At 42.7% G+C, this 14,803-nt stretch overlaps 1 protein-coding gene across 7 annotated transcripts in view; it reads left to right on the top strand.

Moving 5' to 3' along the window:
- DSTYK (dual serine/threonine and tyrosine protein kinase) overlaps positions 1-14,468 on the top strand; it is a 56,801-nt gene extending 42,333 nt beyond the window's left edge. For 4 of the 7 annotated variants that reach the window (XM_036871714.1, XM_036871743.1, XM_036871764.1 and 1 more), the window contains 10 exons: positions 883-1,115; positions 1,517-1,600; positions 2,261-2,437; positions 3,058-3,187; positions 3,563-3,719; positions 4,165-4,297; positions 6,209-6,322; positions 8,611-8,725; positions 11,187-11,321; positions 11,760-14,468. In XM_036871714.1, the coding sequence (XP_036727609.1) occupies positions 883-1,115; positions 1,517-1,600; positions 2,261-2,437; positions 3,058-3,187; positions 3,563-3,719; positions 4,165-4,297; positions 6,209-6,322; positions 8,611-8,725; positions 11,187-11,321; positions 11,760-11,947 (1,466 nt within the window). In that variant the 3' untranslated portion in view covers positions 11,948-14,468. Of the gene's footprint in view, positions 1-882; positions 1,116-1,516; positions 1,601-2,260; positions 2,438-3,057; positions 3,188-3,562; positions 3,720-4,164; positions 4,298-6,208; positions 6,323-8,610; positions 8,726-11,186; positions 11,322-11,359; positions 11,524-11,759 lie in introns of all 7 variants that reach the window. The other 3 variants (XM_036871723.1, XM_036871754.1, XM_036871733.1) reach the window with 3 other exon arrangements.
- Positions 14,469-14,803: the final 335 nt, after the last annotated feature.

Below are 14,803 nucleotides of genomic sequence, written 5' to 3'. Positions count from 1 at the left end.
TAATTCCTAGAAGCAGAAACAATAGTTGGGTCAAAGGGTGTATAGATTTCTTTTGTTAATTGGCTGGTTAGCTTAAATTTTTGATAGATATTGCCAGATTTCTTCCAAAGAGGTGGTACCAATATAAGTTTCTAACATTAGAGAGGGCCTTTGTAGGAGTGGAATTTTTATAGGTGATTTGTCTTCTCTTAAGTTCTTCTATCCTCTGGTTTGCAAAACAGACTTTTCTAATCCTGAGAGCTAGTAGCATAGTGGGGACAATGTTCCAGTTTTACTTTTTATTTCTCTAGTAGTTGATTAAAATTGAATTCTTGACTCTTGGATTTTTCTCATTAATATGCTAGGAAGTGTGAATTATTACAAAGATCAGAGGTTTTGGAATCCATGAGCTTTGGGTTCAAATGCTAGCTATATTACTTCCTAACTGTACCATCCCCTCCCAGTGCCCACTTTATTCTCTCTTTGAGGCTTTTTCCTGACATATAAAATATAACCAGTAATATACCCCTGACAGTGTTGTTGTTGGGATTAAATTAGATTACATATGAAAAATACTTACTGTGCATTTCAAATAGTTTGCAGTCAATAAATGTTGTTCCTCCCCTTCTATAAATGTGATATAAGAGCTGACAAAATCAATAGGTTCATTCTGTACACAGTTGCTCCTTCTCACGATTCTTAGATGCCTTAAGTAGTTGAGGATTGCATGGCCCGTGGTCATCCTGAGAGTCAGTTTGTCAACCATATGCATTTTAGTAGCTGTTGTTCATGGTAGCTCCTTGGGTCTGACTTGGGAGCTGCCTTTATTCAGTGTGCCTGCCCCTTCCCCTCACAGCCAACTAGCTTTTTGCAGAGCAAAAACCCAGAAATCCCTCTCCATAGATGTCATTGTCCCTGAGAATGGAGAACCAGTGGGCACCAGAGAGATCAAATGCTGCATCCGACAGATCCAGGAACTCATCATCTCCCGGCTTAATCAAGCAGTGGCTAACAAGCTGATCAGCTCTGTGGATTACCTACGTGAGAGCTTCGTCGGAACCCTAGAACGGTGTCTGCAGAGCCTGGAGAAGTCTCAGGATGTCTCGGTTCACATCACCAGTAATTATCTCAAACAGGTACTCAAAGGGTAGTAAAGAGTGTGTCACAGATAACACATGAAACAGAATCCACCCACGAACACAGCTTCAAGTTAGTCAAGAATTTCCCTTTCAACTTTTTGCCAGTCCAGTTTGAATTTTATTTTGTTTTCCTATCTCATGACCACTGCCTGTGGGAGGTGCTTGTGAATTGTCAAATTGCAGTTAAGTCAATGAGCAAGAAGATGAAGATGAAGTAAAGGAGCCCAAATAGTCACCGAATAGATGATCAGCCTGCATTGACTCTGCACATATACTGAGGGATAGATTTGGGAACCTTGGAACTGGACCATGTTCTTGAAATAAATATCATTTATTGCATTTTTAATTAGCCACTCTACTCAGGGAATATTGACTTTCGTTTGTGTACTGTCTTTCAGATCTTAAATGCTGCCTATCATGTTGAAGTCACATTTCACTCAGGGTCCTCAGTTACAAGGATGCTGTGGGAGCAAATCAAACAGGTAGAGGTTGTTTAGGGAAGTGTTTTTCAGCCCCTAGTTGGCTTAGGTGAATCTTGGTCGTTCCAACAGAAACTGATGTCTAGGATGTCTGTCCTAAACAAACTGATGTCTGTCAGGGCAGGTGGCCCTTTGTCCTGGTTTGCCTGCCTGGGAGAATCCTGGTTTATGCCTGTTCTGAAATAATTATTAACAGTGCCCCCTTTAACTATTAAAAGTGATGTGTCTAAATGATATTTTATGGAGCCATAAAACCCTACTTCACTACCTTCTTCATATTTCTTTTTCCCAACCTAAGTGTTTTCTCAGAACCAGGCTTTGTTGCCAGAGGCCATGAGTGTGGTTTCCTTTCTGATGTTCCATCTGACTCTTACGTAGAGTTATTTGCTGTACTTAGAAAGGGATTTATCAGGCACCCCCAGTACTGAATGTAATGTATTGATTTGTGAGCATGCAGACTAGGCCTAGTGTTCTTTGATGCTTTCCGTTGGGCTGAGCCCCGATTTTGAGGTAGATGGAATTGGAGAGTGTTGGACTTCATACAGCTCTTATCTTAAGATCCTGGCCTAACGAGTGGGTAACCCAGAGAGGGAAGGGTGTTGGTTCTTCCTGGTGGTTCCTGTCTCCCATCCCTCAGTGTTCTCACTGTCCTCATCCTGACAGATCATCCAGCGCATCACATGGGTGAGCCCACCTGCCATCACACTGGAGTGGAAGAGAAAGGTGGCCCAGGAAGCCATCGAGAGCCTCAGTGCCTCCAAGTTGGCCAAGAGCATTTGCAGCCAATTCCGGACTCGGCTCAACAGTTCTCATGAGGCCTTTGCAGCCTCATTGCGGCAGGTGGGTATATAGGAAAGGACATACAGCTGGATCAATCGGAGAGGAACCTCATCCACTTTGGAATGTTTTGTCTACTGCTGTCTACATAATTTTTAAAAAATCATCAGTATATTTCCTTTCTATTCTGTTAAAGGATAATACTAAGTTCCAGGGTGTTTCATCAGTAAATTTTTCATGTGGATATTTTTCTAACTCTAGAGAGAATGGAGGGAACTCAATTTCTCCCCACTTCACTGAGTGAGGAATGAAAATCGAGGGGTAGGAATTTTATATGAGTTTATATAGTACTTTAAGAATGAGTGACAGAAAGGGCTGACATTCCAACTTCCATAGTAGTTTGCAGTTATGTGACATCTGCTTATCCCTTTGGGGTGTGCGCGTGTGCATGTGTACATGTGTGTGGAGGGGAGGGTAGGGAGATGTGATTATGCATCCAGGAAGAAAAATTATTACTTAATGAATGCTCACTATCTGCCAATCTCTGAGCTATGTTACATATATCTTATTTAATTCCCACAGGTATCCTCATGAGGTAGATATTATTATCCCTATATAATAGGTGAGGAAGCCAAAGCTGGGGACCTGATAAGTCATATTTCTTTCTTCTTTTTCCTTCCCAGCTGGAAGCTGGCCACTCAGGCCGGTTGGAGAAAACTGAAGATCTATGGCTGAAGGTTCGGAAAGATCATGCTCCCCGCCTGGCCCGCCTTTCGCTGGAAAGCCGTTCTTTACAGGATGTCTTGCTGCATCGTGAGTCCTTATTTTTCTTCCCTAGTAAATTGGAGGAGGAAGGTTCTGGATACCTGACATCCTCATGTTCAACCTTGGAGAATCCCAGTGTCTAAAGCTGCTTCCTTGTGAAGCTGCCTAAACACCCATTGATGTATTTTTGAATTTCTGATGAAGTCTGTTTGGTCCTGCTATTTATATAGTTCAAATAATACAACCAAAGTTTATTTAAATTAAACCAGTTAGGTTACTACTGGTTTAGAAAACATCCAGATTTCTTCCCCTGGCATAATTATGACTTCCTGCTTCTAGGCAGGTCCACGTCTAAGAATCTTAGGGAGGTTGCCCAGCAAGTTCCCATCCTTCCTGCCTTATCTCTGTCTCTGTACCTTATAGGTAAACCTAAACTGGGACAGGAACTGGGCCGGGGCCAGTATGGTGTGGTGTACCTGTGTGACAATTGGGGGGGGCACTTCCCTTGTGCCCTCAAGTCGGTTGTCCCTCCAGATGAGAAGCACTGGAATGACCTAGCTTTGGAGTTCCACTACATGAGGTAGGTTCTGGTCTCATTCATCTTCGTGGGGAACGATCCAGAGAAGAAGCTAGAAGCCTGGTATAAATTTTGTACCAAGAGCTATAGTATGCCTTGTCTCTCCATTCCTATGTCTCAGAATGTTGTAGACCAGTATTTCAGTGTCTGGCCCAGAAATGTGCTCTCTTCAAGGCCTTTCCTGCTTTTACCTGCCCTTTCCCCACCATCCTAATTTCTCAGACCCATCCTTCCATTTGACTTTCTTCCTTAGTCCTTAAGGCCTGTCAGTTTTTAGATTCCATAATTCTCTGTCCTCGTTAGAGAGGCCATTCTCTTTGCCCTCTCTCTGTACTGAGGGCTATTACCTCTGGGCCTGGACTATGCATGGTCTCAGGGTTATTTCTTCCACTGTGGTGGCATGCTATGCAAGGTTAGCTGTAGCCCAGACCTTTCCACTCCTCACCAGGTCTCTGCCGAAGCATGAGCGATTGGTGGATCTGCACGGTTCCGTCATCGACTACAACTATGGTGGTGGCTCCAGCATCGCTGTGCTGCTCATTATGGAGCGGCTGCACCGGGACCTCTACAGTGGGCTGAAGGTGAGGCAGGGCAAGGAGGGAGTGAGGTCCAGCTGGCAGCCAGACCCACAGGTTCCTTTCTGGCCTTTCCTCCTTTCTTCTTTATTCAGAGCCCCTAGCTCTCATAAGACAAGGTTGGAGTAATCAAGCTTTATTACCTTCATTTCCAAAAAACCTTAAAAATGTCTCAGAACATGTTTTTTTGCCCAGTTTATATCCAGAATACTGCAGTTCACCACTTTTACCTCTCGTGGTAGTGGTAAAAATCTAGACTACACAGAAGAGCAGAAAAGCTTCCTATAACTCTGCTATTCTTTCTCATTTTTGTTCTCAGTGAATTAAGCTAGTTTTTGTTGTCAACAAATATTTATTAGTGACTACTTTGTACAAGGCCCTGTATTAAGCAACATAAGGGGATATCAAAAAGTATAATTGGCCAGGGGCTTTTAAAAGAATTGTAGGGACTTCCCTGGTGGCGCAGTGGTTAAGAATCCGCCTGCCAGTGCAGGGGACACAGGTTCGAGCCCTGGTCTGGGAAGATCCCACATGCCGCGGAGCAACTAAGCCCCCACGCCACAACTGCTGAGCCCGTGTACTGCAACTACTGAAGCCCGCACGCCTAGAGCCCATGCTCTGCAACAAGAGAAGCCACTGCAATGAGAAACCCGCGCACCGCAACAAAGAGTAGCCCCTGCTCACCACAACTAGAGAAAGCCCGCACGTAGCAATGAAGACCCAACACAGCCAAAAATAAATTTTAAAAATATTTTAAAAAATAAAATAAAATAAAATAATTGTAGTCAGTGAATATTTCATGAACAGGTGGCATTTGAGTTGGATAAGTGAACCCTGATGGGTAAAATTTGGGCAGATGGAAAGAAGAGGTCATAGCAGGGGGAAGGAATAGCATAGTGCCCAGAACATTTGAAGGACACTGACTGTGTTGGAGCAGCTGGTTCATTTGGGGAATAGAGGGGAGATAATATGCAAAGAAATGTTGGGAACAAGTTATAGAAGACCAAAAATGTAAAGAGTTCCATAGCATTCAAATTCCGTCGTAGACAGTGAGAAGCGAAAGATTTTGAATGAAGGTGAAATACCCTCAGTTGGATGTTGAGTTCCCCTCATCTAAAACAGCCACCAGCAGGGAAATAGAGAGGTTTCTTTTGTTTGTCCTCTACATTGGAGCTGGAAAAGCTAACCCCAGAGTATCTGGAAGGTCCCTTCTCACAGGTGCCTCTTGTACCAGTTTATATGGAATAAGACAGAAGAATCCTTAGAAATGCTTGCAGGAGCCATGAGAAATCAATACGGTGAATAAAATGACCCTGCAAGTGGCTTTCCTTCTTCATTTCAGGGGAGTTAAGCTCAGCACCATGTGATGCTTTTCCATAAGTGGGTTAGAGAACCATATATGGGCTTTTGGATGAGTGATATAACATTCTCCAGAATTCAAGAGACCCTAAATTGGAGGCTTGGTAGAAGTAAGATGAGTGACTTTGGTATTTGAATCCATAAAACCAAAGGCTAACCAGTCCTACAAAGCAATGGAAGTAAATCTGCCTGAGAGTCCTAGAAATACTCACTTTGAGCCTCTAAGGCAGTTCTAGAGTTTGTTCAGGATTAGAGATGCACTCATGCCTTCAGGCGTTTGGTTGTGGCTCTCCTAGTCACATTTGGGGATCATCCACCTGGCCTAAGTGCTGCCTCCAAGGGATTTGATCTGGCCTTTATAGCTTGCCCTTCCTTGCTTTTCCTTTATTTCCCTCTCCTACCTTCTTCTTCCCTTATTCTCATCCACTTTTCTGTCCTTGTGTACCCTAGTGTGGTCAGTCTTTCAGTATCTCACAGAAGGAACTCTTAGTTGGTATAAGCAAGTTGGATTGAGGAGTTGTCTTCTTAGTGACAAGTAAACCCTTTTGTCTCCCCAAGGCTGGGCTGACCCTGGAGACCCGTTTGCAGATAGCACTAGATGTGGTGGAAGGAATCCGCTTCCTGCACAGCCAGGGACTTGTCCACCGTGATATCAAACTGAAAAATGTGCTGGTAAGTAAGAGCTGTTTCCCCAAGATAACTCCCTGTCTCTATGTGTAAGTGACCTTTGGAGGGAGGTACACATAAATGTAAATTTGGTCACAGGAAAAGACTGTGACCAGTTAACAGCAGAGTGGATGGATGGTTTCTTGGACTTGAAGCTTAGGGAGGAGTTGCATCATAGGCCTAGCTTATATTGCTTAAGATTTTTTCTCCCAACACTGGTGAGAAAATTTAAACTTACAGAAAAGCTAAAAGAGTGGTACAATGAAGATTCACATACTATTCACCCAGATTCATATTCTCTTTCCTAGTGTAGTCTCTCTTTGTTTCTGTCTCTCTCTTTCTTCACACACACACATACACACACACACACATTTTTTACTGAACTATATGAGAGTAACTTGCAGATAAAACTTTACTCCTACATACTTCAGCTTGTATTTTCTAAGGAAAAGGACATTCTTCCACTTAATTAAAATGCCATTATTCACACCCAAGAAGTTTAAATTGATACAATATTATTAGTTAATACACAGTCTATATTAACATTTTCCAGTTGTCCCAAATATGTTCAACTATCCCAAATATGGTCTATTTGTTTGTTTGGCCCAGGATCCAATCCAAGGATCATACAGTGCATTTTGTCATGTTTCTTTAGCCTCTTAATCTAGAATAGTCCTGCCTTTTTTTGCTTTTGTGACATTGATATTTTTGAGGATTCCAGGTCTTGTTATTGCTTAGGGTTTGAGATGCTGGATGAGGACTGAGATGGGTAAACACACCTTAAAAGGTAAGATAGTCATGAACCTGCCAGTCCTGTTATCTAATTATAAAGAATCTTTTGACATACTCCTTTTGAAAATATATTGGATTATCATTGAAGTGTCTCTGGCAACACTTAAATGATATATAAAGAGGGCTTCCCTGGTGGCACAGTGGTTGAGAATCCGCCTGCCAATGCAGGGGACACAGGTTCGAGCCCTGGTCTGGGAAGATCCCACATGCTGTGGAGCAACTAAGCCCGTGAGCCACAACTACTGAGACCCACGTGCCACAACTACTGAAGTCCGCGTGCCTAGAGCCCGTGCTCTGAAACAAGAGAAGCCACCACAATGAGAAGCCCATGCACCACAACGAAGAGTAGCCCCCGCTCGCCACAACTAGAGAAATCCCACGTGCAGCAATGAAGACCCAACACAGCCAAAAAATAAAAATAAATAAATAAATAAATTTATTTTTAAAAAATGATATATAAAGATGATAGCAGTTTTGGGGGGAGGGAAATATCTTCCTAAAATTATAGGCTGAAACCTAAGAGGCTTGTCAATAGCCAAATGAGACAGATTTTTTTTTTAATTTTTATTTTTATTGAAGTATAGTTGATTTATAATGTGTTAGTTTCTGGTGTACAGCAAAATGATTCAGTTCTACATATATATTCCTTTTCGTATTCTTTTCCATTTTATGTTATTACGAGATATTGAATGTAGTTCCCTGTGCTCTACAATAGGATCTTGTTGTTTATCTGTTTTATATATAGAAGTTGGTATATGCTAATCCCAAACTCCTAATTTATTCCTCCCCTACCCCCTTTCCCCTTTGGTAACCATAAGTTTGTTTTCTATATCTGTGAGTCTGCTTCTGTTTTGTAAATAAGTTCATTTGTATCATATTTTAGATTCCACATAGAAATGATACCATATGATATTTGTCTTTTTCTGTCTGACTCACTTCACTTCTTTTGATAATCTCTAGTTCCATCCATGTTACTGTACTATTTCCTTCTTTTTTTTAACGGCTGAGTAGTATTCCATTGTGTATATATACATCATCTTTATCCATTCATCTGAGACAGATTTATTGTCTTGGACCTCAGGAAAGGAAACTAGAGGGAATTAAAAAACCCTCCTCAGCTGACCAGAGGACCTCAGCCTTCTTATTTAGCAACTTTCTGCCCTGGGTTCTGGAGGTCAGAGGAGAATAATCAGGAACTAATAATACTTTCCTCAGTGTCCTTCATTTATTCATTCTTCCAAGATTTGCTAAGCTCCTGATATGTGCTAGGCACTATGCTAAGTGCTGGGGATACAAAGATGAAAAAGACAGTCCTTGCCATCAGGTTGTTTACAGTATGGGGAGGAGACAGTAATGGGAGTGAATCTGGCGACAGGGAGAATAGAGGCAGAGTTGATTAAGTACTGCTGTGAGGAAGATGCCTACTTTTGAGCTTGGGTATGCAGCTGAGCGCTATGTGCAGGACCAGGCATAGGATGACTCTCACCCTGCTTTGTTGGCAGTTGGACAAGCAGAACCGTGCCAAGATCACTGACTTAGGATTCTGCAAGCCAGAGGCCATGATGTCAGGCAGCATTGTGGGGACACCAATTCATATGGCCCCTGAACTTTTCACAGGTAAGCTGGAGGGCAGGGCTCCGTGTTTTAACCAAGTGCTACCCTTTGGGCTAAGTAGTATCCACAAGTACTACTGGCAGTTCTGGCATAGGCAGGGGAGAAACCAGAACAGGGGAAACCTAAGACAAGTAGGGGGACAAGTGAAGAGGTAAAGGGGCAAGAAAGAAAAGTGTAAATGGGAGTCACCAACTATTCTACTGGATGTCTCTCTGGGCTATTAGTGCCATCATTGCCATAGTCAACCAACTATTTAATCCTAAAGTATTGATTGAATAACTCCTATATAATAAGAGTTGTCCTCTATCATTAAAGAACTTACAGTTGATGGAGATATATTGAGAGGTAAAATAATTAAGAAGCAGTATAAGATAACATGTGATTAAGTGCTACATAATGTAATGTTGGTGTTCAGAGAAGAAATGTTAGATGGTTTTGTGGTAGAGGTGAAATTCTGGATAGAAACTGAATGAGATCTGGAAAATTTGGTAGGTGGGAAGGGAACTCTATATTTATTAATATATTCTTTGAGCTAGGCACTGTGGGTATGTTATGTCATATATTTTGTTCCATTTAATCCTCATGACAATTCTGTGGTGATATTGATGCATTTTTATGTCCATGTCATGGATAAAGTTGAGGCCAGATTGATGAAGAAACCCACCCCAAAACACTGAGCTAGAAGTAATGAGGCTGGGATTGGAATTTAGGTCCTTCTGTCTCTAGAGTCCAACCATGTTATTTAGGAGAGAAAATTCTTGAGGCTGGGGGAGAGGAAATAGGAGCAAAATTGCCGATTAGAAATAAGCATGACAGGAAAGAAATCAGTTCGGGAAGTAATAGCAAACAAGTTGGAGATAAGATATATTTGAGCTTGAAATTCATGCAGTGGAGTGAAGGCTTGATGTGGAAGAAGTAAGGAGCTACTGGGCTTTTGAACAGGTGAGGGATGAAAAGAGATGTTCATGGAAATGTTTAGTAGCAGTAGGTAAGGCAGATTGAGTGGCAAGAGCCAAGTAGGGAGACCAGTGGTGGAGACCAGACCTAGGATTAAGTTGGTAGTAGTGCTGAAACAAAAAATGTTACAGATTTGAGATCAATTCAGAGGAAGGACGGGCAAGATTTTGTAATTAACTTGATATGGGTGATGAACAGAAAAGAATGACTATAAGATGACTCTGAGGTTTTGAGCCTGAACGGATGAGGAAGGTTGCGTCATTGCCAGGGAAGGTGGAAAGGGAACGGCAGGTCACTCGTTAGTATTGGTAAGACTTAAAATTAGCAATTTATAATATTTGGATTTCTCTCATTAGCCACAAGTCTTCCGCCAACCCTTCATTGAGTGATACATATAAGGATTAGGAGTTACTTGGATAGCTGTAGTCCTACGCACATTGAAAAGAAGTAGACAGTCATCATTTTTCTTTCCCTGACTTTTAAAAAAATTTCTATTCCCACTTTTATTATTTTATCTTGGCTACTTCATATTTAAATTCATTTGATTATTTCTACTGCAGTTCATCCTACTGCTGTAAAAATAATCTTTCTAAAATATTTTCTTCATGTGACCTCCTGCTCTAAAGCATAAATGACTCCTGCTGCCCACCAAATCCAGACTCTTCTGTCCGACTTTAAAAGTCTTTATGATATGGTTCCAACCTATCTACCCACCTGTATTTCCCAACCTTATTTCCCTAACATGACCTTTCAGGATTAATCTTTTTGACTGTCCCATTAAAATAAAGGCCTGGACTTCCCTGGTGGCTCAGTGGTTAAGAATCCGCCTGCCAGTGCAGGGGACACGGGTTGAATCCCTGGTCCAGGCAGATCCCACATGCCGCAGAGCAGCTAAGCCCGTGAGCCACAACTACTGAGCCTGTGCTCTAGAGCCCGTGAGCCACAACTACTGAGCCCGAGTGCTGCAACTACTGAAGCCCACATGCCTGGAGCTGGTGCTCCGCAGTAGGAGGAACCACCGCAATGAGAAGCCCGTGCACCGCAGCGAAGAGTGGCCCCTGCTTGCTGCAACTGGAGAGGGCCCGTGCGCAGCAACCAGGACCCAACACAGCCAAAAATGAATGAATGAATGAATGAATAAATAAATAAATAAATAAATAAATTGATATAAAAAATAAAATACTTCACACAAACAATAATCAAATACAAAATATAATGAATATCAGTGAAATATAAAATAAATAAAATAAAATAAAAGGCCTGTTTTCCTTCCCCTTTGTCAAGTTCTAGTCTTGGCTCTTTTAATCTTTAGCCCTCCCAGTGCCATAGTTTTTCGTATTATAAAATGGGCATTATAAATGTGTCCTGCCTAACAGGGTTGTTATAAGAGATAATGGGTATGAAAGGCTTTAGGAAAAAATGTGTAAAGACCTCTGCAGATGCAAGTTAGCGGTGATGCTGCTGATTCCCTCCCTGGCTCACTACTTGTCACCCTTTCTTGCTGTAGGGAAGTATGATAATTCTGTGGATGTCTACGCTTTTGGCATTCTTTTCTGGTATATCTGCTCAGGCTCTGTCAAGCTCCCTGAGGCATTTGAGAGGTGTGCCAGCAAAGACCATCTCTGGAACAATGTGCGGAGAGGTAAGAGCCACGAGCCTTGCTTTGCCCTGACTCCCCAGGAGAGAGCAGACTGAGACCAGGCACTGCCGCAGCAGCCTCCCGTCCTCCTCTCTGGCCACTCCACAGCAGGACCTCATACACATTTAAACCATCATGGAATCCAGAAAAGACATTTAAGTCAAACCTTTGCTTCCAGGCAGCGTGGTTCTGAACTCTCAGAAAGGTTTTTATCTTTAAAGTTTCTAATTCTTCAACATCCTATGCCAGTGTATTCCAGTTTTTCATCACAGTTACTATTAGGTTCTAACCTAGATATTTGCAGTTGAAGCCAAAGCTCACTGCATTGTTTAGCATCCTGAGCCCCAACTGGGTAATCAGCCTGTGAGCTGATCATGCCTCTTCATTGTGTTGGTTCCCTTCTCGCTGCCTCTGGTCTTACATCCATGCTCCTTTCTCTAGGGGCCCGTCCAGAACGCCTTCCTGTGTTTGATGAGGAGTGCTGGCAATTGATGGAAGCCTGCTGGGATGGTGACCCCTCTCAGAGACCTCTCTTGGGCATTGTCCAGCCCATGCTCCAGGGCATCATGGACCGGCTATGCAAGTCACATTCTGAGAGGCCAAACAGAGGACTCGATGATTCTACTTGAAAGCAGAGACCTTTCTCTTTCACTCTTTATTTCTTTCCTTCCCCTCACCTTTTGGCTATGGGAAGAATTTGACATTCATTACAGAGAGCTCCCAAGGGGACTGATGCTTGCTGGGCAACTTGAGACCTTCCCAGGCAGAGATGACTCCTGGATAGGGAAGAGTTGGATGGCTGTGAGCATATCCAGTTCACTGATGCCCAAGCTATTTCTTTAGCCAAAAAGTCAGTATAAATCTCTTCTGTATGAAATTTCAAGAAAAGTCTTACATAGTTCCCTTTTCCAGACTGTCTTTTAACTCCAGCCGTAATTAGGACTCTGTGCTCCCATTGTGGAGCTCACATTCCTAACATTCTTTGGAAGTCTTAGTTCATAGCTCCATTTACACCTGGGAGGTTAGGTTTTTCTCCACCCAGAGTCCCTTTTCAGTTTATCCCCTGTGGCTTAGTCTGCTCTCAGACACCAGCAGATTGCCCACATTTTTTGCCTGAGCAGGGAGAAGCAGGGGAGGGGCTGATGCTTAGTAAGGAGATGAGTGGTTGCAGTTCATTTTTCTGAGAAAAGGCGCAGGCCAGCCAGAGTCCACATGTAGATATTTGGAAGTGTTATTTAAACACTCAGCAGGCTGAGTACAGGAATACATATGTATAACACGCGTGTATACTTTGCTTTCGTTGAATAACAGTGTCTGCTAATTTGGGGTTCTTTGTTCCTTGGCATCCATTATTTAAGTGATGCAATGCCATGAAATGTACTGTATTGTATATTACTTGGGAAGACACTAGATATTCAAAGAGGCCTGGCAGCACTTGGGCTGTAGAGGGCTCAACAAGGCCAAAGTCCTGAAGATTTTACCTCCTAGCTTTGGTTGTCTGTGCTCCCACGTGGTGAGGTGAGATTGTGGCAGGGGGAGGAAGAAGGATGGGATGAAAGAGTTACCCTTACTGTGTTCCATCCTTCTTACCAACTTAATTAGGGCAATTTACCCCAGCCTGAAAATGATTACCTGGCCATTTTTAATGTGCTTGAGGTCTGGTCGCTTCTGTTGCTTCAGAATTGAGTGACGGACCTTCCTGCAGAGCAATCAGAAGACGCAGTGGAGCCTGGGGCTCCAGAGTAGCTGCCTTAGTGCCTAGGGAGCCAGTGGCAAGGTCAGTCTGGGGGCGTTGAGGAATGCACGTCGGGGTGAGGTTTCCACAGGCATGCCCTAGTTCCCTGGATCCTCTGCAGAGAGTGGCTCATTGATTGAGTGAAAGCCTTTCACTTCTCTGGGAAGGAGGACTGTGCTGGTTCTTCCCAGACCAAAGAAGTCATTTGTGACTCCATCAGTTTCAAGGGGACAGAGCCTAGGCAGCAGCTTCTCCTAATTTTTAACACTAAAATTCAAGGAAAGAGTGAAGGGAGGGATATATTACTACCACGGATAGAAACAGGGGACTGGTAGAACTCTCAACTAGTACCTGTCAGCTCTCCAATGCATTTTTTTGCATTTTCACTTGAGCTGCCAAAGAGGTGTTGACAAAGTTTTTTCCTGATCAGCAAAGTGGTTTGGGGTAGCAGGGCTGCAAAGTGATAACTGCACTGAATGACACTTTATTTTTTGGCTTATTATTTAGCACTGAGAAGCCAAAAGGGATTGGTGATTATAACAGCACTCTGGGGAATAGACTCCCTCTGGCCTTGCTTTGGAGAGAAGGCATGCGTGGTATTCCATCTGACTAATCAGGGAACCTCCTAAGTTCATACTGCATCAGAGTGGAATAAATGGCCCTCGAAGAGTCCATTGCCGAAAGAGTAGTTGCTTTCTTTGAGTTTTCAAAGCTTGATTTTTGGATTTGCTGGATCAAATAACCCACTTTTTCTTTAAAAGAAAAAAAAAGAGGGTTTATCCTTCTAAATATGGGGGTGGGGTGGGTCAGGGCTAGTGTGATGTTTAAGTGGGTTAGGAGGGAGTCAACTTGAGAAACCTGTATGGCAAACTCCCTTGGGGGTTTTAAGTACACTACTGTTCTGAAAAGTGTTTTATTTTTAACTTTATCTGCTTTGTTAACATCCAGTCCACAGAGCTGACTGAAGAGACTGTGTGTGAACATCTGACACTGGGGGGACACCTTACTCAGATGGTTGAAAAGGAAATTGGTCTGGACAGCTTGTTGTCTTTTGTCTTTATGTAATGTTTTTGTTTGTTTCAAAGGTCTAATGTTTATTATTACAGTGTTAAATAAAAGTGTAATATACTAAGTGTGTAGAATAAAAGTGCAATAACAAGAGAAAATTACTTTGGCACAAACTTCAGTTCTTACACTCTCTCCCTCCTTGTACTACCTGTCTCTTTCCATGATATTGTTACAGCAGGACAGTGTTAATTGTGTATATTTTTAAGAGATGCAGCTATGGGTTAAGTCTTCATTTAGTGTAATTTTGAATGGCTGGGTTTGGTTTTATAGAGTATTGTGTATACTTCTGGGGTGCACAAACACCAGATGTGCTGTATAATAAAGATCATATTAACGTTTTAGGTTTATATCTGTTTGGCTTTTGTTTTCCCTTAACCTCACTGTGTCTGCAGAATGCTCTCTATTCCATTCCATTTCCACTGGGACCCTAGAGGTCTTTCAGTTTGCCTTGGAGATTGATGGAACATGTTACTCTCCCCCATGGATTGCTCTCGGTCTCTGGGCACTTGACATGACCACTACCAGAGGGTAGGGCCCGGGAATGGGAGGTAGGAGAGCGAAGAAGAAGGGAGCAAAGTGGAGTGATAGCAATTTATTTTTCAGAGCCTCTCCTGGGTTCACACCCTTTCCGCCAGCCTCTTTTCAGCATGAACTTGCAACATTCTGAACTTCTGCACAAGCC

This window comes from Balaenoptera musculus, chromosome 1, assembly GCF_009873245.2.
Source record: "Balaenoptera musculus isolate JJ_BM4_2016_0621 chromosome 1, mBalMus1.pri.v3, whole genome shotgun sequence".
Taxonomy (NCBI): Eukaryota; Metazoa; Chordata; class Mammalia; order Artiodactyla; family Balaenopteridae; genus Balaenoptera; species Balaenoptera musculus.
This window is presented reverse-complemented; position numbering and strand designations above follow the sequence as displayed.